The sequence below is a fragment of the Cyanistes caeruleus genome, chromosome 25 (genome assembly GCF_971803275.1).
Source record: "Cyanistes caeruleus chromosome 25, bCyaCae1.hap1.1, whole genome shotgun sequence".
Classification (NCBI taxonomy): domain Eukaryota; kingdom Metazoa; phylum Chordata; class Aves; order Passeriformes; family Paridae; genus Cyanistes; species Cyanistes caeruleus.
The window spans coordinates 4,406,674-4,430,757 of record NC_141725.1 but is presented as its reverse complement, the minus strand read 5'-3'; the positions used below and the strand labels follow the sequence as shown (position 1 = coordinate 4,430,757).

Sequence of the window (24,084 nt, the reverse complement as noted above, 5' to 3'; positions counted from 1 at the left end):
AAATGGGAATGGGAAATGGGAAAAGGGATTGGGGAAAGGGGAAATGGGAATGGGAAATGGGAATGGGAAATGGGAAAAGGGATTGGGGAAAGGGGAAATGGGAATGGGAAATGGGAATGGGAAATGGGAATGGGGAAATGGGAATGGAATTGGGGAAAAGGGAAATGGGGTGGGGAAAGGGAAATGGGGAAAGGGGAAATGAGAATGGGAAATGGGAAATGGGAATGGGGAAAAGGGATTGGGAAAGGGAAATGGGAAAGGGAAAGGGAAATGGGAAAGGGGAAATGGGATTGGGAAAAGGGAAATGGGATTGGGGAAATGGGAATGGGGAAAAGGGAAATGGGGTGGGGAAAGGGGAAACAGAGAAAATGGGATTGGGAAAAGGGAAATGGGATTGGGGAAATGGGAATGGGGAAATGGGATTGGGAAAAGGGAAATGGAATTGGGGAAATGGGATTGGGAAAAGGAAAATGGGTTTGGGAAATGGGAAAGGGGAAATGGGAATGGGGAAATGGGATTGGAAAAAGGGAAATAGGAATGGGAAAAAGGGAATGGAGTGGGAAAAGGTAAAATGGGGTGGAAAAGTGGAAATGGGAAACGGAAAATGGGGTGGGAAAGGGGAAATGGAATTGGGGAAAAGGGAATGGGGCAGGGAAAGGGAAAAGGGGACAGGAAAAGGGGAAAGGGGACACGGGAACAAGCCGGGGTGGGGGGTCTCAAGCTCCAGGAATTTAGGATTGCTGCTTCCCGACCCGGTTTGGGCTTGGAACCTCACCCGGCACCGAGGGGCACGGCAGGGACAGGGCGGGGTGAGGGGGACAGGTGACAGCCACGGTGACATTTCCCGGGACAGCCGGGATTGCCCCCCCAGGAACCCGAAACGTGCGGGGGGGAAACGCCAAGGGACAAAAAATCGGAATCCAGGGGGGAAGAAAAACCCCAAAACCCCTTTGGAGACTCCTTGTGGGGTCTCTAAATGTCCCCCCAGAGCCACCAGGCTGGGGGACACAGGGGAGGGGACAGGGAGCGGCTGCTGAGGTTCCAAGAGGAAAAAGGGCCCCCAGCCCCTTTCCGTGTCCCAGCCCCGGCTGCAGCTAATCCTAAATTCTGGGAATTTCGGGGAGCGGAAGCCTGGGGCGAGGGACGGTCCCTGCGGTCACTCGGGACGGTCCCTGCGGTCACTCACAGTTTGTCCCTGCAAGCAGCAGAGCGGGCAGGGAGGGAAAACAACAGCGGTTAATGCGCGACCCCCGGGCCGGGCTGGGGGTCAGCGGGGGGGGGGACACGGTGGGGATGTCCTGGGGACCCTGAGGGGACATTTGGGGACTCCATAGGGACATCCCTGGACCCCAAAAGGACATCCAGGGACCCCACAGGGACATCCCTGGATCCCTCAGGGACATCCCTGGGACCCCGAGGGGACATCCCTGGACTCTGGGGACATCCCTGGGACCCCAAAGGGACACCCCTGGACCCCGAGGGGACATCTGGGGACCCCACAGGGACATCCCTGGGACCCCTCAGGGACATCCCTGGACTCTGGGGACATCCCCGGGATCCCACAGTGACATCTTGGGACCCCATAGGGACATTCCCGGGACCCCAAAGGGACATCCCAGGACCCCGAGGGGACATCCTGGGACCCCAAAGGGATGTCCTTGAACCCTATGGGGACATCCCAGGATCCCAAAGGGACATCCTCAAACCGTGTGGGGACATCCCTGGGACCTCACAGGGACATCCCCTGGACCCCAAAGGGACATCCCGGGACCCCTCAGGGACATCCTGTGACCCCTCAGGGACATCCCTGGGACCCCTCAGGGACATCCCTGGGACCCCTCAGGGACATCCCTGGGACCCCACAGGGACCTCCTGGGACCCCTCAGGGACATCCCTGGGACCCCTCAGGGACATCCTGGGACCCCTCAGGGACCTCCTGGGACCCCTCAGGGACATCCCTGGGACCCCTCAGGGACATCCTGGGACCCCTCAGGGACCTCCTGGGACCCCTCAGGGACATCCCGGGACCCCTCAGGGACATCCTGGGACCCCGAGGGGACATCCTGGGACCCCTCAGGGACATCCCGGGACCCCACAGGGACATCCTGGGACCCCGAGGGGACATCCCTGGGACCCCAAAGGGACATCCTGGGACCCCTCAGGGACATCCCTGGGACCCCTCAGGGACATCCTGGGACCCCTCAGGGACATCCTGGGACCCCACAGGGACATCCCTGGGACCCCTCAGGGACCTCCTGGGACCCCTCAGGGACCTCCTGGGACCCCTCAGGGACATCCCGGGACCCCTCAGGGACATCCTGGGACCCCTCAGGGACATCCCTGGGACCCCGCAGGAGCAGCTGAGGAGCGCGGACACATCCTGGAGGGTCCCCTCGGTGGGAATGTCACAGGACCCCCCTGTGGGACCCCCAGTTTTTGGACAGTGGGACCCTCAGGTTCTCGGACCCCACGGCAGGACCCCAAATTTTTGTTGGTCCCCTCGACACCTCCAGCTCTCTGAACCTTCAACCTTCAGACCCCACATCAGGACCCCGAATTCTCATTCCCTTGACACCCCGAGCTCCTCAGACCCCTCTGCAGGACCCCCAATTTCTGGTCCCCGCATCAGGACCCCAAATTTTGGTTGTCTTGACACCTCCAGCTCTGAAACCTCAACCTTCAAGACCCCTCAAGAACCCTCTGTGAGACCCCAAATCTTTGTCCCCTTGACACCTCCAGCTCTCTGAACCCTCAACCTTCAGACCCCTCTGCAAGACCCCAAATCTTCCCTTCCCTTCCACACCCCCCAGTTCTGCCCCCCTCACCACCCCACATCCCCCCACATCACCCCCAACCGCACAGCACCGACCTGACAAACCCAACAAACCCCCCCAAAAAACCAAAAATGTCCCACGGGAGGGGGTCCCACCCTGACCACGAGGGGGTCTCCAACCCACCCAGCCCACATCTGTCACCTCCTCAGCCCCACATCCCCAGCCCCACATCCCCAGCCCCACCTCCTCAGCCCCACATCCCCAGCCCCACATCCCCAGCCCCACCAGGGACCCCCATCCTCAGCCCCACATCCCCAGCCCCACATCCCCAGCCCCACCAGGGACCCCCATCCTCAGCCCCACATCCCCAGCCCCACATCCCCAGCCCCACCTCCTCAGCCCCACATCCTCAGCCCCACCAGGGACCTCCATCCTCAGCCCCACATCCTCAGCCCCACATCCTCAGCCCCACCCCCTCAGCCCCACATCCCCAGCCCCACATCCTCAGCCCCACATCCTCAGCCCCACCAGGGACCTCCATCCTCAGACCCCCATCCCCAGCCCCACATCCTTAGCTCCACATCCTCAGCCCCACCTCCTCAGCCCCACATCCCCAGGCCCACATCCTCAGCCCCACCGAGGACCCCCATCCCCACATCCTCAGCCCCACATCCTCAACCCCTCATCCCCAGCCCCACATCCCCAGCCCCCCATCCCCAGCCCCCCATCCCCAGCCCCACATCCTCAGCCCCCCATCCTCAGCCCCCCATCCCCAGCCCCACATCCCCATCCCCACCAGTGACCCCCATCCCCAGCCCCCCATCCCCAGCCCCACCTCCCCATCCCCACCAGTGACCCCCACCGGAGGACCCCTCCCCGCACCTCTCGCAGACGCGCACGGTCCAGGCGGCGATGATCCACGAGGAGATGCTGAAGACCAGCAGCACGGTGCCGGGACAGATGGTCATGAGCGTCTTCATGACGAAGCGGGTGTTGAAGTTGATCTTGTTGAGGGCGCCGATGCTGCGCGAGGAGGCGTCGGTGAAGAGCTTGCTGTGCAGCAGCATGACGCGGCCGATCAGGTAGAGGCGCAGGAACATGGGGATGGACAGGATGATGTCCACGTCGGCGTGGGCCACCGAGGCGGCGTAGGTGAAGGCCAGGCGGGCGGTCCAGGTGAACAGGTACTGGCCGGGGATGGGGTGGATGGCGCACACCAGCAGCTCCAGGGAGATGAAGAAGATGCGCTCGTAGGTCATGGCGATGCGCCAGTCGTCGGCGCCGTTGTCCACCATGAAGAGCTGGGGGTAGGGGTGGGGTGGAAATTGATTGGATGGGTTGGGTTGGTTAATTGGAGTTTTTTTTATTAAATTAATAAATATAAATCAGTGAATTAAAGTTAAATGGGTTGGTTTGGTTAATTGGAATTTTTTATTAAGCTGGTAAATAAAAATCAATAAATTAAATGGGTTGGTTTTTTTATTAAGTTGGTAAATAAAAATTAATAAATTAAATGGGTTGGAATTTTTTATTAAGTTGATAAATAAAAATTAATGAATTAGAGTTAAATGGGTTGGTTTGGTTAATTGGAATTTTTTATTAAGCTGGTAAATAAAAATTAATAAATTAAATGGCTTGGTTTTTTTATTAAGTTGGTAAATAAAAATTAATAAATTAAATGGGTTGGAATTTTTTATTAAGTTGATAAATAAAAATTAATGAATTAGAGTTAAATGGGTTGGTTTGGTTAATTGGAATTTTTTATTAAGCTGGTAAATAAAAATTAATATAATAAATGGGTTGGTTTGGTTAATTGGAATTTTTTATGAAGTTGGTAAATAAAAATTAATAAATTAAATGGGTTGGTTTTTTTAATTAAGTTGTTAAATAAAAATTAATAAATTAAATGGGTTGGTTTGGTTAATTGAAATTTTTTATTAAATTAATAAATATAAATCAGTGAATTAAAGTTAAATGGGTTGGTTTGGTTGAATGAAATGCTTATTAAATTAATAAATATAATAGTAAATTAGAGTTAAATGGGTTGGTTTGGTTAACTGGAATTTTTTTATTAAGTCGATAAATAAAAATTAATAAATTGGTTTGGTTAATTGGAATTTTTTATTAAGTTGATAAATAAAAATTAGTGATTTAAAGTTAAATGGGTTGATTTGGTTAAATAAAATTTTTATTAAATTAATAAATAGAATAGGGAATTAAAGTTAATTTAGTTGAAATGGTTAAATTAAATGTTTATTAAATTAATAAATATAATAGTGAATTAAAGTTAAATGGGTTGATTTGGTTAAATGAAATGTTCATTAAATTAATAAATAAAAAATAATGAATTAAAATTAAATGGGTTGAATGAAAATTTTGATTAAATTAATAAATAAAAATTAGTGAATTAAAAGTTAAATGGGATGAATGAAATGTCTATTAAATTAATAAATAAAAATAATGAATTAAAATTAAATGTATTTATTCGTGTATTTATAAAACTCATATCTATATACATAATTATGATATTATTGTATGTAATATAATAATACATATAATGTATATTGTATAATTTATATTATATATAATTGTATGTGTTATATAATATATAATTATATATAATATTATATATATTATACTTATATTATATTATATTATATTATATTATATTATATTACATTATATATATTACATTATATTATATTATATTATATTATATTATATTATATTATATTATATTATATTATATTATATTATATTATATTATATTATATTATATTATATTATATTATATTATATTATATTATATTATATTATATTATATTATATTATATTATATTATATTATTAAAAATCATTACTACTACTATTACTATTATTACAATTATTACTATTAGTATTATTACTATTACTATTATTACTATTATTTCACACGAAATTTTTTTCTTCCATTCCACAACTTTTTTATTCCTCTTTTCTCCCTGCCTCTTTAACGAGTTCTTTCAGCACAAAACCCATTTCTTCTCAAGATAAACCGATTGCTTTTCAGGATAAACCGGTTTCTTTTCAAGAAAACTGATTTCTTTTCAGGATAAACCAACTTCTTGCCAAGATAAACCGATTTCTTGTCAAGAAAACCAATTTATTTTCAAGAAAACCAATTTATTTTCAAGAAAACTGATTTATTTTCAGGATAAACCGATTTCTTGTCAAGAAAACTGATTTATTTTCAAGAAAACCAATTTATTTTCAAGAAAACCAATTTCTTTTCAAGAAAACTGATTTCATTTCAAGATAAACCGATTTCTTGTCAAGAAAACCGATTTATTTTCAAGATAAACCAATTTCTTTTCAAGAAAACTGATTTCTTGTCAAGAAAACCTGTTTCTTTTCAGGATAAAACGATTTATTTTCAGAATAAACCGATTTCTTGTCAAGAAAACAAATTTATTTTCAAGAAAACCGATTTTTTTCAAGAAAACCAATTTCATTTCAAGATAAACCGATTTCTTGTCAAGAAAACCGATTTATTTGCAAGATAAACCCGTTTCTTTTCAAGAAAACTGATTTCTTGTCAAGAAAACCTGTTTCTTTTCAGGATAAAATGATTTATTTTCAGGATAAACTGATTTCTTGTCAAGAAAACCAATTTATTTTCAAGGAAACCAATTTATTTTCAAGAAAACCAATTTAATTTCAAGATAAACCAATTTCTTGTCAAGAAAACTGATTTCATTTCAAGATAAACCAATTTCTTTTCAAGAAAACCGATTTATTTTCAAGATAAACCAATTTCTTTTCAAGAAAACTGATTTCTTGTCAAGAAAACAAATTTATTTTCAAGAAAACCGATTTCTTTTCAGGATAAACCGATTTATTTTCAGGATAAACCAATTTCTTGCCAAGAAAACCAATTTCTTTTCAAGAAAACTGATTTCTTTTCAGGATAAACCGATTTCTTGTCAAGAAAACCGATTTATTTTCAAGATAAACCGATTTCTTGTCAAGAAAACCGATTTATTTTCAAGATAAACCGATTTCTTGTCAAGAAAACCCATTTCTTTTCAAGACAAACCCATTTCTTTTCAAGACAAACCCATTCCTTCCCAAGAACCCAAAGCGCTTTTCTCTTTCCACTCCCCGCTCCGCCTTCCCCGCGCCCAGCCGCCGCACACGACGCCCTCCTCGCTGCGTTTCCATTCCACCTTTCCGTTTCTCGCCCCACCTGGATCTCCCTGGCGTGGTACATCACGATGAGCCCCAGCAGGATCAGCGTCGAGAGGCTGATCAAACACTTGAGCGCGAACGAATACGACGATTCCTAGGGGCACACCGCACCCGCCGTCAGCCCCGCGGGGACCCCCGCAGCCCCCCCAGCCCCTTCCCCACCCCCCCAAACCTTGGTGTAGACCCCCCAGGAGAGCTCGGTCTCGGTGACCATCACCACGATGCCGAACATGCCGAAGATGAGCGCGTAATCGCTCAGGCGTTTGCGCTTCTCGAAGAGCGCGCGCCGGTGGCCCAGCTTGTAGCCGATGTTCTGGTTCCTCCGCGGTTCCCCCGCCCGTTCCTCCGCCGCCTCCCGTCCCCGGGGAAGGGCGGCGGGAGCGGGATCGGTCCCCGCGGGATGATCCGGTTGGGACACCACCACCCGGAGACCCGGGCTGGGGCGCGGCGGTTGCGTTTCGCCGTCCGGCGGCTGCGGGGTGCGGCTGGAGGAGCTCAGGGGGACGCGGGGACGTGTCACCCCCCCATTGTGGCGACAGCTGCTCATGGCTCTGCTGGTGACGGCGCCGGGAGATCCCGCATGGCTCAGCCCAGAGGGGGTGACCTGCGGGACAGGGGACACGCGCGGGGGACAATGAGTGGGTGGCCGGGATGGGGACGGGGGTGTCGCGAATGGATTTGGGTGATGGTTCCTGGAGAGGTGAGGTGGCCTCGGTGGGGGTGGTGGTGATGTGTCCTGGCCGTGGGGACATGACTTGGCCATGGGGACACGTCCTGGCCGTGGGGACACGTCCTGGCCATGGGGACACGTCCTGGCCATGGGGACATGTCCTGGCCATGGGGACACGTCCTGTCCTGGCCGTGGGGACACGTCCTGGCCATGGGGACATGTCCTGGACATGGGGACACGTCCTGTCCTGGCCATGGGGACACGTCCTGTCCTGGCCGTGGGGACACATCCTGGCCATGGGGACACATCCTGGCCATGGGGACATGTCTTGGCCATGGGGACACGTCCTGGCCATGGAGACACGTCCTGGCCATGGAGACATGTCCTGTCCATGGGGACACATTCTATTGTGGGGACACATCCTGGCCGTGGGGACACGTCCCGTCTATGGGGACATGTCCTGTCCTGTCTATGGGGACATGTCCTGGCCATGGGGACGTGTTCTGCCCATGGGGACATGTCCTATTGTGGGGACACGTCCTGGCCATGGGGACACGTCCTGTTGTGGGGACACGTCCTACTGTGGGGACATGTCCTGGCCATGGGGACATGTCCTGGCTATGGGGACACGTCCTGGCTATGGGGACATGTTCAGCCCGTGGGGACACATCCTGTTCATGAGGACACATCTGGCCCATGGAGACACGTCCTGCCCATGGGGACATGTACTGTCCTGGCTATGGGGACACGTCCTGTCCTGCCCATGGGGACATGTCCTGTCCTGCCCATGGGGATACATCCTGGCCATGGGGACACGTCCCATCCGTGGGGACATGTCCTATCCATATGGACACGTCCTGTCCTGGCCATGGGGACACGTCCTGTCCTGTCTGTGGGGACATGTCCCATCCGTGGGGACATGCACTGGTCATGGGGACACATCTTGTCTGTGGGGACGTGTTCTGTCCTGGCCATGGGGACACGTCCTGTCCATGGGGACGTGTCCTGTCCATGGGGACACGTCCTGTCCTGTCCATGGGGACACATCCTGGCCATGGGGACACGTCCCATCCGTGGGGACATGTGCTGTCCATGGGGACACATCTTGTCTGTGGGGACACGTCCTGTCCTGTCCATGGTGACACGTCCTGCCAGCGGTGACCACAGGTCCGTGTCGCTGCCACGGGGGGCGTTGGGGACACTGGTGTCACTCCTGCGGGGCCGTGCCCGTGTCCCGCCCGTGGCGGGGCCGCACCGCGACCCCCGCTCCGCGTCCCCGTGTCCTGCCCACGGAACCGCGTCCCGCCCCCCTCGCTGCGGACGCGGCCACCGGGACACCGCGGCCACCCCCCCTCCACACCCCCCCGGCGCTGTCACCGTCCCCTGTCCCCTGTCCCCTCCCCGCAGCCGCGGGACATCTCCGGTCCCGAGCCGCAGCCGCGCGTCCCCGCCAGCCCCGAGCGCGCCGCTCCCGGTGCCGCCGTGCCCGGGGCGGCCGGGGGGGCTCCGGCGCGGTTCCCAGCGCGGCCCCGCCGTGCCCGGTACCTGCCGTGCCCGGGGCCTGGCGGCCGGGCCGGGTCCCGCCGCCGCCGCAGCCCGAACCGGTCCCGGGGGCGCGCGGCGGCGGCACCGGAGCGCCGGGGGGGGGGGGCGTGGATGGGGGCGTGGCCTGAGCGAACCCAGCGGTCTGATTGGTCCGAGAAAACCCCGCCCCCGCTGACGAGGCCCGCGCCACGCCTTTGGTCACGCCCCCTAAAGTTGGCCACGCCCCCTGTTCCCGCCCTCCCGGAGACCCAAATTGCCCCCCCAAAAAAAACGCCCCTTCCCCATCGCGGCCCTTCGGCACCCCCCGGGAGCCCCTCCCCACCCTCCGGCTGCGCTGCACCCCCAAATTCATCACCCCCCGTTCTCCCCCCCGTACAGCCCTCCCGCAAAACGCCCCCAGTGCACCCCGAAACACCCCAGTGCACCCCAAAAACACCCCCAGTGCACCCCAAAACTCCCTCAATGCGCCCCAAAACGCCCCCAGTGCACCCCGAAACACCCCAGTGCACCCCAAAAACACCCCCAGTGCACCCCAAAACACCCCCAGTGCACCCCAAAACACCCCAGTGCGTCCCAAAGCGCCCCCAGTGCACCCCAAAACTCCCTCAATGCACCCTAAAACATCCCAGTGCACCCAAAAACACCCCCAGTGCACCCCAAAACACCCCAGTGCACCCCGAAACTCCCTCAATGCGCCCCAAAAACACCCCCAGTGCACCCCGAAACACCCCAGTGCACCCCAAAGCGCCCTCAGTGCACCCCAAAACACCCCAGTGCACCCCAAAACTTCCTCAATGCACCCCAAAACTCCCTCAATGCACCCTAAAACATCCCAGTGCACCCAAAAACACCCCCAGTGCACCCCAAAGCGCCCTCAGTGCACCCCAAAACACCCTCAATGCACCCCAAAACACCCCAGTGCACCCAAAAACACCCTCAATGCACCCCAAAGCGCCCTCAGTGCACCCCAAAACACCCTCAATGCACCCCAAAACTCCCTCAATGCACCCCGAAACACCCCAGTGCACCCAAAAACACCCCCAGTGCACCCCAAAACACCCTCAATGCACCCCAAAACATCCCAGTGCACCCAAAAAACTCCCTCAATGCACCCCAAAACTCCCCCAGTGCACCCCAAAACTCCCCCAGTGCACCCCAAAGCGCCCTCAGTGCACCCCAAAACGCCCCCAGTGCACCCCAAAGCTCACCCGATGCCCCCCAAAGCGCCCCCCCGCCCCCCGTACCTGCTGGGGCTCCCCGGGGCCGACCGGGGGGGTCCTGGGGCCGTCAGGGGCTGCGGGGCCGGGGCCGGGCGCGGGGGCGGTCCGGGGGTCCGGGGGCCATGGGCTTCCCTCCACGCCTGGCCGGGGGGACACGCGGCGTTAGGGGGACCCCGAAACCCCCCGGTGACAGGGCGGGGACCCCCAGAGCTGCCGCGGCCGCTGAGGGTCCTGCCCTGGCAGTGCCACCCCCGCGGGTCACCGTGTCCCCTGTGCCGGTGGGGATGGGGCACGCGGGGGACACCACGGCACGAGCGGCTGTCACAGCAGTGTCCCCTCGGTGTGAGGGGCAATGTCACACCAGTGTCCCCTTGGTCACAGGGGGTGTCACAGCAGTGTCCCCTCGGTGTGAGGGGCAGTGTCACACCAGTGTCCCCTCGGTCACAGGGGGTGTGTGACACAGCAGTGTCCCCTCGGTGTGAGGGGCAGTGTCACATCACTGTCCCCATTGCACAGGGGGTGTCACAGCCGTGTCCCCTGGGTGTGAGGGGCAGTGTCACACCAGTGTCCCCATGGTCACAGGGACTGTCACAGCGGTGTCCCTTCGGTGTGAGGGGCAGTGTCACATCACTGTCCCCATTGAACAGGGGGTGTCACAGCAGTGTCCCCTCGGCGTGAGGGGCAGTGTCACACCAGTGTCCCCTCGGTGTGAGGGGCACTGTCACACCAGTGTCCCCTGGGTCACAGGGGGTGTGACACCAGTGTCCCCATGGTCACAGGGACTGTCACAGCGGTGTCCCCTCGGCGTGAGGGGCAGTGTCACAGCAGTGTCCCCTTGGCCACAGGGGGTGTCACAGCAGTGTCCCCTCGGTGTGAGGGGCAATGTCACACCAGTGTCCCCATTGCACAGGGGGTGTCACACCAGTGTCCCCTTGGTCACAGGGACTGTCACACCAGTGTCCCCTTGGTGTGAGGGGCAGTGTCACACCAGTGTCCCCTTGGTCACAGGGGGTGTCACAGCCGTGTCCCCTCGGTGTGAGGGGCAGTGTCACAGCGGTGTCCCCTGGGTCACAGGGGGTGTCACACCAGTGTCCCCTCGGTGTGAGGGGCAGTGTCACACCAGTGTCCCCTTGGTCACAGGGGGTGTGACACCACTGTCCCCATTCCACAGGGTGTGTGACACAGCAGTGTCCCCTGGGTGTGAGGGGCAGTGTCACACCAGTGTCCCCTGGGTCACAGGGACTGTCACACCAATGTCCCTGCTCAGAGGGGCCGCACCACCCATGACCCCATTGCACAAGGGGCTGTGTCACCCTGAAACCCCACAGCACGGGGGGCTGTGTCACACTGAAACCCCATTGAATGGGGGGCTGTGTCACTGAAACCCCACAGCACATGGGGCTGTGTCACCAAAACCCCACAGCACGGGGGCTGTGTCATTAAAACCCCACAGCACGGGGGCTGTGTCACCCTGAAACCCCACAGCACGGGGGGCTGTGTCACCCTGAAACCCCACAGCACGGGGGCTGTGTCACCCTGAAACCCCACAGCACGGGGGCTGTGTCACCCTGAAACCCCACAGCACGGGGGCTGTGTCACCCTGAAACCCCACAGCACGGGGGCTGTGTCACCCTGAAACCCCACAGCACGGGGGCTGTGTCACCCTGAAACCCCACAGCACGGGGGCTGTGTCACCCTGAAACCCCACAGCACGGGGGCTGTGTCACCAAAACCCCATTGAATGGGGGGCTGTGTCACCCTGAAACCCCATTGAATGGGGGGCTGTGCCCCATGGAAAACCCCACAGCACGGGGGCTGTGTCACCCTGAAACCCCATTGAATGGGGGGCTGTGTCACCCTGAAACCCCACAGCACGGGGGCTGTGTCACCAAAACCCCACAGCATGGGGGCTGTGTCACTGAAACCCCACTGAATGGGGGGCTGTGTCACCCTGAAACCCCACAGCACGGGGGGCTGTGCCCCATAGAAAACCCCACAGCACGGGGGGCCCTATTGCACCAACGACCCCACTGAAGGAGGGGCTGCACCATCCAAAAACCCCATTGCAGGTGGGGTTACCTCACATAAAAACCCCATTAAACGGGGGCTGCATCACACTAAAACCCCATTAAACGGGGGCTGCACCATCCAAAAACCCCATTACACGGGGGCTGCGTCACACTAAAATCCTGTTGTGTGAGGGGCCCTATTGCACCAACAACCCTGTTCCACGAGAGACTGCACCACACAAAAACCCCATTGCACGGGGGGTTACATGACACAAAAACCCCATTGCATGAGGGGCTGCACCATCCAAAAACCCCATTGCAGTGGGGCTACATCACACAAAAACCCCATTGCACGGGGGGTTACATGACACAAAAACCCCATTGCGTGAGGGCTGCACCATCCAAAACCCCATAGCAGGAGGAGCTGTGTCACACAAAAACCCCATTGCAGTGGGGTTACATCACACTAAAACCTCATTGCACGGGGGGCTCAAAACCCCCATTGCACAGGGGCTGCATAATACAGAAAAACCCCATTGCAAGAAGGGCCCTATTGCACCAACGACCCCATTGCACGGGGGGCTGTGTCACACAAAAACCCCACAGCACAGGAGGAGCTGTGTCACACAAAAACCCCATTGCGTGAGGGGTGCACCATCCAAAAACCCCACAACACGTGGGGCTGTGTCACACAAAACCCCACTGCACGGGGAGCTCAAAAACCCCACAGCACGGGGGGCTGTGTCACACAAAAACCCCATTGCACGGGGGGCTGTGTCACACAAAAACCCCATTGCACGGGGGGTTACGTGACACAAAAACCCCATTGCACGGGGGCTGCACCATCCAAAAACCCCATTGCAGGAGGAGCTGTGTCACACAAAAACCCCACAGCACAGGAGGAGCTGTGTCATACTAAAACCCCATTGCATGAGTGGTGCACCATCCAAAAACCCCATTGCACGGGGGGCTGTGTCACACTAAAACCCCACTGAATGGGGGGCTCCAAAACCCCACAGCACAGGAGGAGCTGTGTCACACAAAAACCCCACTGAATGGGGGGTTACATGACACAAAAACCCCATTGCATGAGGGGCTGCACCATCCAAAAACCCCATTGCACGGGGGGCTGTGTCACACAAAAACCCCACTGAACGGGAGGCTCAAAAACCCCACAGCGTGAGGGGCTGCACAGTCCAAAAACCCCATTGCGTGAGAAGTTATATCACATGAAAAAACCCCACTGCACAGGGGCCTGCATCACAGGAAAAACCCCATTGCAGTGGGGTTACATCACATTAAAACCCCACAGCACAGGAGGAGCTGCGTCACACTAAAACCCCATCGCACGGGGGCTGCACCGTCCAAAAACCCCATTGCAGGAGGGGCTGTGTCACACTAAAACCCCATTGCACGGGGGGGTTATGTCACACAAAACCCCACAGCACGGGGGTCTGCACCATCCAGAGACCCCATTGCACGGGGGGCTGTGTCATACAAAAACCCCACTGAATGGGGTGGGCTCAAAAACCCCATTGCACGGGGGGCTGTGTCATACAAAAACCCCACTGAATGGGGGGGCTCAAAAACCCCATTGCACGGGGGCTGCACCATCAAAAACCCCATTGCAGGAGGAGCTGTGTCCCACTAAAACCCCACAGCACGGGGGGCTCAAAAACCCCCATTGCGCAGGGGCTGCACAGTCCAAAAACCCCACTGCACAGGGGCTGCGTCACACAAAAACCCCATTGCACGGGGGGTTACATGACACAAAAACCCCATTGCAGGAGGAGCTGTGTCCCACTAAAACCCCACAGCACGGGGGGCTCAAAGACCCCATTGCACGGAGGGTGATGTCCCACTAAAACCCCATTGCGTGAGGGGCTGCACCATCCAAAAACCCCACAGCACAGGAGGAGCTGTGTCACACAAAAACCCCACTGAACGGGGGGGCTCAAAAACCCCATTGCACGGGGGGCTGCACCATCAAAAACCCCATTGCATGAGGGGCTGTGTCACACTAAAACCCCATTCCGTGAGGGGCTGCACCATCCAAAAACCCCACAACACGGGGGGCTCAAAAATCCCATTGCACGGGGGCTGCATCGTCCAAAAACCCCATTGCAGTGGGGCTACGTCACACAAAAACCCCATTGCACGGGGGGCTCAAAAACCCCATTGCACAGGGGTCTGCATCACACTAAAACCCCATTGCAGGAGGAGCTGTGTCCCACTAAAACCCCACTGCGTGAGGGGCTGCACCATCCAAAAACCCCACAACACGGGGGGCTCAAAAATCCCATTGCACGGGGGCTGCACGGTCCAAAAACCCCATTGCAGGAGGAGCTGTGTCCCACTAAAACCCCACAACACGGGGGGCTCAAAAACCCCACTGCACAGGGGGCTCAAAAACCCCACTGCACAGGGGCTGCACAGTCCAAAAACTCCACTGCACAGGGGCTACGTCACACAAAAACCCCATTGCACGGGGGGTTATGTCACACAAAACCCCACAGCACGGGGGGCTCAAAAATCCCATTGCACGGGGGCTGCACGGTCCAAAAACCCCATTGCACAGGGGCTGCGTCACACAAAAACCCCACTGCACGGGGGGCTCAAAAACCCCACAGCACGGGGGGTTATGTCACACTAAAACCCCACAGCACGAGGGGCTCAAAGACCCCATTGCACAGGGGCTGCACAGTCCAAAAACCCCACTGCAAAGGGAGCTGTGTCCCACTAAAACCCCACAACACGGGGGGCTCAAAGACCCCATTGCACGGAGGGTTATGTCACACTAAAACCCCATTGCACGGGGGCTGCACCATCCAAAAACCCCATTGCACGGGGGGCTGTGTCACACTAAAACCCCACTGAATGGGGGGCTCAAAAACCCCATCACACGGGGGCTGCACAGTCCAAAAACCCCACTGCACAGGGGCTACATCACACAAAAACCCCATTGCACGGGGGGCTCAAAAACCCCACAGCACGGGGGGCTCAAAAACCCCACTGCACGGGGGCTGCACCATCAAAAACCCCGCTGCACGGGGGGCTCAAAAACCCCATTGCACGGGGGGCTCAAAAACCCCACTGCACAGGGGCTACGTCACACAAAAACCCCATTGCACGGGGGGCTCAAAAACCCCACTGCACGGGGGTCTTCATCACACTAAAACCCCATTGCAGGAGGAGCTGTGTCCCACTAAAACCCCACAGCACGGGGGGCTCAAAGACCCCATAGCACGGGGGGTTATGTCCCACTAAAACCCCACAGCACGAGCAGCCCTACTGCCCCAACCCCACCGCCCCACACCACCCCCCACCCTCTCACAACACCCCGCGACCCCCCCAGACCCCACAAACCCCCATCTCCTCACGGCCCACCCCGGGGGGCTCCGCATCCCCCCCATCCCTGCGGCCCCCCCCCCGGCATTCGGGGCCTCCAGCACCGCGGGATGGCTCCGGCCACCAGCCCGGGGACAGCTGCGCTTGTCACCGGCACCCCGCGGTCCCCTGGGGGGGCTGCGGCACCTCGGGACCCCCGGTGCCGGCCCGCAGAGCCGCGGCTGAGGCGGTGCCGGTTCCCCCGGGAGCTGCGGAGCGTGGCCGGGCTCCAGCGCCCAGCTGCTCCCGGTGTGCAGCCGGAGCCCTGGCTCCCCTCCAGAGCCGGATCATTTTCTCTCCATTCTGCCAAATTTATCGCAGGAAAATGGGCTCCGATTTCTTTTTAATATTCGGCTGGGGAGGGAAAAAAGCCGCAGCGGGCAGGGATGGAGGGGAAATGTTTTCCTCCCCTCCCCTGAGGCTGTGCCAGGCCCCACAGCCCGGGAAAAGTTTTTGTCACCTCAAATGGGGCTGGGTGAGGCCACCCCGGGGTTGGGGACAGTAAATATTTCATGGAGCTCCGCTCCGTGGTGGCTTCGCTGCCCTGGATGGCGGCGGTTCCATCTTCCCCCCGCCCCGAGCTCTCCCTCATCTTCCTCACCCCGGCGAGGCCGCGTGTCCCCTGTCCCCTGTCCTTGTCCCCAAGGTGGGGATGCGCAGGGAGGTCCCGCCTGTCCCCACCGGGGCAGGGATGGGGACACGCCAGGTCCGCGGTCACCGCTGTGTCCTTGAGCCACGGGCCGCGGTGTCCCCGCCGCGGGATGTGGCACGGCGGCAGCGGGACACCCTCGGGTGGCAGCGCGGGGGGTGGCACTGCCAGCCCCCCGACCATGGGGACAGCTGGGGATGTGCCACCGCGCCGCTGATGGGGACACCAAAGCGGTCCTGAGGGTGACACCGGCCGCGACAGCGCCTCCCGGAGCGGGGACACGGCCGGGGACACCCCACGGCCGGGCTGCAGCACCCGGGGGTGACAAGGGGGTGACAAGGGGGTGACAAGGGGGTGACAAGGGGACCACGCTGGGCTCCCCCCGTGGCCCGGAGCTGCCTCGGAGCAACTGCAGCGGCGGGGAGGGCGCGGCTATAAATAGAGGCGGGCGGCCCGAAGCGCTCCCCGCGGGTGATTTATTTATTCCCCGCTCGCTAATTCCTGCCCGGGCATCACCGCAGGGTGGGGCAGGAATTTTGGGGTGGGGAGAGCCAGGCTGGAGCCCCCCCCCACCCTCCCATTGCGGGGTTGGGGACGCTCGGGGCTGTTGGGGACCGCGCGGTGACCCCGGGCGGGGTGACGGGGGCTCCCCGCCGGTCGCCACCGGGGCTGGCCGGGGGCACCGAGTGCGTCAGACCCCCGGCAGCCCCCCCCCGCTCCGGCCCCAAAAATCCGCGGCGGTGGCGGCGGTTCCAAGCCCTGGCCATATGTCCCAGGCTGGGGAGCAGCTGGCGGGGCCGGCAGGAGCCCCCGGCCCCCGCAGCCGCCGCTGCCCACCCGCCGGACACCGCGGGGCGGCCCGGGGGTGGCACCGGAGCCCCCCGAGGGCAGGGCAGGGGGCGGGGGGGGGGGGCTCGCTGTGCTTTGGGGCCACGCGGATCCCCCCAAAAACGGGGATGGCTCAGCCCAGCCGTGCCACGGAGCGGGGGGGGGGGGTGGTTTGGGGACACCCTCGGTGGTGGCGACCCCCGGAGCCCCCGCCCCCGTCCCCGTGTCGCCCCCCTGGCACAGCGGGGTGGGGACAGCGCCCGGCGCTGGGGGGGTTTCCCCAAGGCAGGGTCGGTGTCACCCGTGGGGTGTCCGTGTGTCCCCCCCCGCCGCCAGGAGCTGGGGGTGGCACAGGGGGTGGCACAGGGGGTGGCACACCCGCGGGGACACGCGGGGACACGCGGGGACACCCGAAGCTCCCCGGCCCCGCCGCGGCGCCGGGGAATCCCCGCCTGGTGCCGGGGTCTCCCCGAGAAAATCCCTCCCCAGAGCCCCTCCGGAACAGCCGGGCTCCGCCGCTGGACCCGGGGACACGGCGACATCCCCCGTGTCCCCGAGCGGGGGGGGGGGGCAGAGAGCCGTGATCCCCCTCCCCGCGACACCCCCAACCCAAAACGGGGGGGAGACCCCATCCCCATCCCGCCCGCCCGGGGAGGGGTCGCGCAGCCGGGGGACCCCCCCCTACCTGCTCGCGGTGCTCGGGGCTGGGCTGGGGGGTCCCGGGGGGGGCTGCAGCGGGGGGGTCCGGGCTCCCCACGCCCCCCCTCGGTCGCCACCGCGCCGGCGTCCCCAGACAAAGCCGCCGCGCCGGGTTCTCCCTGCGCCTCCCCCACGCGCTCGGCTCAGCCCGAAGGACAAAGCCGCTCCGCCTGGCTGCCCCCGCCGGGCCACCGCCGACCCCCGCCCGCGGCCACCCGGGGGGGGACACGGCTGTGCCCGCAGCGCCCGGCACCGCCACAAAGCCCCCACGGAGGGGGGGTACCCCCAAAGCTCGCACACGCCCCTGTAGAGCCCCGGGTCCCCAGGGCAGGGCGGGGGTCCCCGGCGCTCAGCAGGGGGTGTCCCCGCGGTGCCCACCCAGCGCAGGGTCCCCCGGGGCGGGACAAGGTCACCGGGAGGGTCGCGAGGGGCGGGTGTGTCCCCAAGGTCCCCGCGCGTGGAGGCCAGGAGGGCCAGGCGGTGCCAGAAGGTTCCCGGAGCCCCCCCGGTGCCCACCCCGGGCCGGGCAGCGGCACCGGGACAGCGCTGGTGGCCGGACGTGTCACCCGCAGCCCGGTGTCACAGGCGCGTCCGGGGCGCGGGGTCACCCTGGCTGTGGTGGGTGCTGAGCCGGGTGTCACCCTGCTCAGTGTCACCCGTGTCACCCGTGTCACCCGTGTCACCCTGCTCAGTGTCACCCGTGTCACCCGTGTCACCCGTGTCACCCCGCTCAGTGTCACCCGTGTCACCCTGCTCAGTGTCACCCGTGTCACCCGTGTCACCCGTGTCACCCGTGTCACCCTGCTCACTGTCACCCGTGTCACGCCTCAGTGCCACCCGTGTCACCCCACTCAGTGTCACCCGTGTCACCCGTGTCACCCCGCTCAGTGCCACCCGTGTCACCCCGCTCAGTGTCACCCCTGTCACCCCACTCTGTGTCACCCGTGTCACCCAGCTCACTGTCACCCGTGTCACCCCGCTCACTGTCACCCGTGTCACCCCGCTCAGTGTCACCCGTGTCATCCGTGTCACCCTGCTCAGTGTCACCCGTGTCACGCCGCTCAGTGCCACCCGTGTCACCCGTGTCACCCCCGCTGTGCCACCCGTGTCACCCCGCTCAGTGTCACCCGTGTCACCCTGCTCAGTGCCACCCGTGTCACCCCGCTCAGTGTCACCCGTGTCACCCTGCTCACTGTCACCCGTGTCACCCTGCTCAGTGTCACCCGTGTCACCCCTCAGTGTCACCCGTGTCACCCTGCTCAGTGTCACCCGTGTCACCCCGCTCAGTGTCACCCCTGTCACCCGGCTCAGTGTCACCCGTGTCACCCCGCTCAGTGTCACCCGTGTCACCCCTCTGTGTCACCCGTGTCACCCCCGCTGTGCCACTCGTGTCACTCTCCTGTGCCACCAGGGCCACCCCAGCAGCCAAAACTCGGGGGAGCCCCGAGTGCCACCGAGCCCTCAAGCGCGCTCACGCGTTTGGTGACAGCAGCCACGCTGTCCCCAAGGACGGGGACCCCCAAAATGCCCTGGATCCGTCAGCTGGGGGTGCCCCGAGCAGCCGAGCCCCGCAGGGGGGGCGTCCCTGATGTCCCCAAGCCACAGCAATGTCCCCAAACCGCAGCCATGTCCCCACAGCCATGTCCCCAAGCCACAGAAATGTCCCCACGCCACAGCCATGTCCCCACAGCCATGTCCCCAAGCCACAGAAATGTCCCCACGCCACAGCCATGTCCCCAAACCGCAGTCATGTCCCCTCACCACAGTCATGTCGCCACGCCACAGCAATGTCCCCAAACCGCAGCCATGTCCCCACAGCCATGTCCCCTCACCACAGCAATGTCGCCACACCACAGCAATGTCCCCACGCCACCAACACCGCAGGGAGAGCGTCCCCAGTGTCCCCCACCACAGCACCCCCCGGGCAGGACATCCCCGCTGTCCCCACACCCGCAGGGGGGGCGTCCCTGATGTCCCCACACCCGTGTCCCCCCCACGCAGGGAGGACATCCCCATTGTCCCCACAAACCCTGCAGCGGCCCCGCTGTCCCCACACGCAACACCGCACCCGCAGGACACCCCCGGTGTCCCCTCCCTGTCCCCCCCCGCAGGACACCCCTGGTGTCCCCTCCTGTCCCCCCCGCAGGACACCCCCAACATTCCCACACCCTCAGGGAGGGAGTCCCCGCTGTCCCCACACCCCACGCGCGGGGTCCCCGCAGCTGCCACCTCCGGGGGTGTCCCCACACCGCTGCCACCCCCGGGGGTGTCCCCACACCGCTGCCACCCCCGGGGGTGTCCCCACACCGCTGCCACCCTCGGGGGTGTCCCCACACCGCTGCCACCCCCGGGGGTGTCCCCAACACTGCTGCCACCCCCGGGGGTGTCCCCAACACCGCTGCCACCACCGGGGGTGTCCCCAACACCGCTGCCACCCCCGGGGGTGTCCCCAACACCGCTGCCACCCCCGGGGGTGTTCCCAAAACCGCTGCCACCCCCGGGGGTGTCCCCAACACCGCTGCCACCCTCGGGGGTGTCCCCAACACCGCTGCCACCCCCGGGGGTGTCCCCAACACCGCTGCCACCACCGGGGGTGTCCCCAACACCGCTGCCACCCCCGGGGGTGTCCCCAACACCGCTGCCACCCCCGGGGGTGTTCCCAAAACCGCTGCCACCCCCGGGGGTGTCCCCAACACCGCTGCCACCCTCGGGGGTGTCCCCAACACCGCTGCCACCCCCGGGGGTGTCCCCAACACCGCTGCCACCCCCGGGGGTGTCCCCAAAACCGCTGCCACCCTCGGGGGTGTCCCCACATTGCTGCCACCCTCGGGGGTGTCCCCAACACCGCTGCCACCCCCTCGCCCGCTCACTTGCCACGGCCCCGGGCTACGGGGAGCTACCGGGGGTGTCCGGGGGTGTCCGGGGGTGTCCGGGGGGGTCCGGGGGTGTCCGGGGGGGTCCGGGGGTGTCCGGGGGGCGCGGGGGGCGCGGGGGCGGCGGGCGCTGCCGGCTCCGGGCTCGGCGGAGCGACACTGGCGACAACGGCAGCGTGCGGGGGGGGGGTGGGTGGGTGGGTGGGTGGGAAGGGGGGGTCCGGGGGCTTCCCCGCCCCGCGCCCCCGCGTTCCCCGCACCCCCCGGCCGGGCAGTGACCTTGAGGCCGCGGCGCTGGCGGTGGGTGGGAGCCCGGGATATTTTTAGCCGGGCACTGTCACTCGCAGCGCGTCCTCATTGTCACCGCCGGGGGCTCCTCCCGAGCCCCCCCCGCGCTACCGGGGGAGGATGAACAGGCCCCGGACGCGCCGGAGCCTCAGGACAGCGGGGAAGCCCCGGGGAAGCCCCTCCGCGCTGCCCCCTCCCCTTCTCCAACCTCCCCCCTCCTCCGCCGCCACCGGGCAGCGAGCGGGGGGATCCTCCCGAGCCGGGGGATTCCCGGGAATGCGGGAATTCCCGCCCGCCGCGGCTTTCCCCAGCACCGGCACCGCCCTGGGGCTGAGCTGGGGGGTCCCCCAAACCCCCCCCTCCGCACCCCAAATTCACCCACCTGCCGCCAGCCCCGGTCCCCCAACCCCCTCCCCTCCGCACCCCAAATTCACCCACCTGCCGCCAGCCCCGGTCCCCCAAACCCCCCCTCCGCACCCCAAATTCACCCACCTGCCGCCAGCCCCCGGCCTCCGCTGCCCTCGGGCGCTGCCGCCGCTGACCATGGCCCGGCGGCGGCGACACGTGCGGCGCCGAGCCCGGGATCGCGACCGGGAGCCGGGGGCGAGCCTGGAGAGCGGCTCCGCGGTGCCGCCGAGCCCCTCCCGGCCGCGCCGTGCCTCGGTTTCCCCAGCGCGCAGGCGGCGGCGGCCGCGGGGGCTGCGGGAGGCGATGCGGCGCCGCTCCACACGCGCAGCCGCGAGCACCCGCCCCGCCGCTTCCCGGGGCTTCCCGGGGGCCTCCCGGGGCTTCCCGGGGTTCTCCCGGTGTTTCCCGGGGGCCTCCCGGGGCTTCCCGGGGTTCTCCCGGTGTTTCCCGGGGTTCTCCCGGGGCTTCCCGGGGTTCTCCCGGTGTTTCCCGGGGTTCTCCCGGTGTTTCCCGGGGCTCTCCCGGTGTTTCCCGGCCGCCGCTGGGATAAACGCGGCCGCCCGACGGGTCCCCAGACCCCCGCGCGCCGCCGCAGCCGCGGGGCTGGGGGCGATCGCCCACCCGCGGGACCCCCCCCAAACCCCGTGGGGACCTCCCGAGGACCCCCCAAACCCCCCCCGGGGCCCCCCCTTGGACCCCCCCCGGGTACCCCTTGGACCCCCCCCGGGAACCCCTTGGACCCCCCCCCCGGGGCCCCCCCTTGGACCCCCCCCGGGAACCCCTTGGACCCCCCCCGGGAACCCCCTGGACCCCCCCTGGGGACCCCCCTTGGACCCCCCCAGGAACCCCTTGGACCCCCCCGGGAATCCCTTGGACCCCCCCGGGAATCCCTTGGACCCCCCCCCGGGAACCCCTTGGACCCCCCCCGGAACCCCTTGGACCCCCCCCCTTGGACCCCCCCCCTTGGACCCCCCCCCGGGAACCCCTTGGACCCCCCCCCTTGGACCCCCCCCGGTGACCCCCACCCCCCCCCGGGTTTTGTTCCCCCCCCCCCCCCCAAAAGCTCTCGGTGTCACCCCCGGGGGTGCTGGCGGTGGGGAGGGGGCGGGGGGGGGACCCCGGGGTTGGGGGGGGTGGGGGGGGCTGGAGTGTCCCCCCCTCCCCCCATTCCTGCAGCCCCTCCCCCTCTTTTGTCACCCAGGCGGGTTTGGGGACACGGGGGGGGAGGGGGGGGCTGGCACGGGGGGGTTTGGGGTGGGCGGGGGGTGGGGGGAGCAAAGGGGGGGGTGAGGTGTGGGGCGCGGGGGGGTGAATTTGGGGTGTGATTTTGGCGTGAATTGGGGCTGAATTTGGGCTGAATTTGGGCTGAATTGGGGGTGAATTGGGGCTGAATTTGGGCTGAATTGGGGCTGAATTTGGGCTGAATTGGGGGTGTGCGAGGTGTGTGTATTGGGGGTGACTTCGGGGGCTAATTGGGTGTGAATTTGGGGGTGAATTTGGGGGTGAATTTGGGCTGAATTGGGGCTGAATTGGGGCTGAATTGGGTGTGAATTTGGGGGTGAATTTGGGCTGATTTTGGGCTGAACTGGGGGTGAATTGGGGTGAATTGGGTTGTGCAAGGGGTGTGAATTGGGGGTGTGCGAGGTGTGTGTATTGGGGGTGATTTTGGGGGCTAATTGGGGGTGAATTTGGAGTGAATTTGGGGTGAATTTGGGTGTGAATTCGGGTGTGAATTTGGGGTGAATTGGGGGTGAATTTGGGTGTGAATTTGGGGTGAATTTGGGGTTGAATTTGGGGTGAATTGGGGGGTGAATTGGGAGTGAGCTGGGCGTGAGTTTGGGTGTGAATTGGGGTGTGCATTGGGGTGAATTTGGGTGTGAATTGGGGTGTTCATTGGAGTGAATTTGGGGTGAATTTGGGGTGAATTTGGGTGTGAATTGGGGTGAATTTGGGTGTGAATTTGGGGTGAATTTGAGGTTGAATTGGGGGTGAATTGGGGGTGAATTGGGGGTGAGCTGGGCGTGAGTTTGGGTGTGAATTGGGGTGTGCATTGGGGTGAATTTGGGTGTGAATTGGGGTGTTCATTGGAGTGAATTCGGGGTGAATTTGGGGTGAATTTGGGTGTGAATTGGGGTGTGCATTGGGGTGAATTTGGGGTGAATTTGGGTGTGAATTTGGGTGTGAATTTGGGGTGAATTTGGGGGTGAATTGGGGTGAATTTGGGGTGAATTTGGGTGTGAATTTGGGTGTGAATTTGGGGTGAATTTGGGTGTGAATTGGGGTGTGCATTGGGGTGAATTTGGGGTAAATTGGGGTGTGCATTGGGGTGTGCATTGGGGTGTGCACGAGGGGTTTCCCGAGCTGGGTGTGCAAGGGGGGGTGAGAACAGGCGGGGTGTGCAAGGCGGGGTGTGCACAGGGTGTTGTTCAGGGTGGGTGTGCGCAGGGTGCTGTGCAGGGTGGGTGTGCGCAGGGTGTTTTTCAGGGTGGGTGTGCGCAGGGTGTTGTG

General features: G+C 60.6%; 1 protein-coding gene across 1 annotated transcript in view; it reads right to left on the bottom strand.

Annotated features, from left to right (window-relative positions):
* KCNN1 (potassium calcium-activated channel subfamily N member 1) overlaps positions 1-21,797 on the bottom strand; it is a 34,598-nt gene extending 12,801 nt beyond the window's left edge. The window contains exons 1-5 of the mRNA XM_086862338.1: positions 21,661-21,797; positions 10,460-10,575; positions 7,173-7,604; positions 6,999-7,094; positions 3,657-4,075 (exon numbers count right to left, since the gene is read on the bottom strand). Of these exons, the coding sequence (XP_086718464.1) occupies positions 3,657-4,075; positions 6,999-7,094; positions 7,173-7,547 (890 nt within the window). The 5' untranslated portion in view covers positions 7,548-7,604; positions 10,460-10,575; positions 21,661-21,797. The remainder of the gene's footprint in view (positions 1-3,656; positions 4,076-6,998; positions 7,095-7,172; positions 7,605-10,459; positions 10,576-21,660) is intronic.
* Between the last annotated feature and the right edge of the window lie 2,287 nt (positions 21,798-24,084).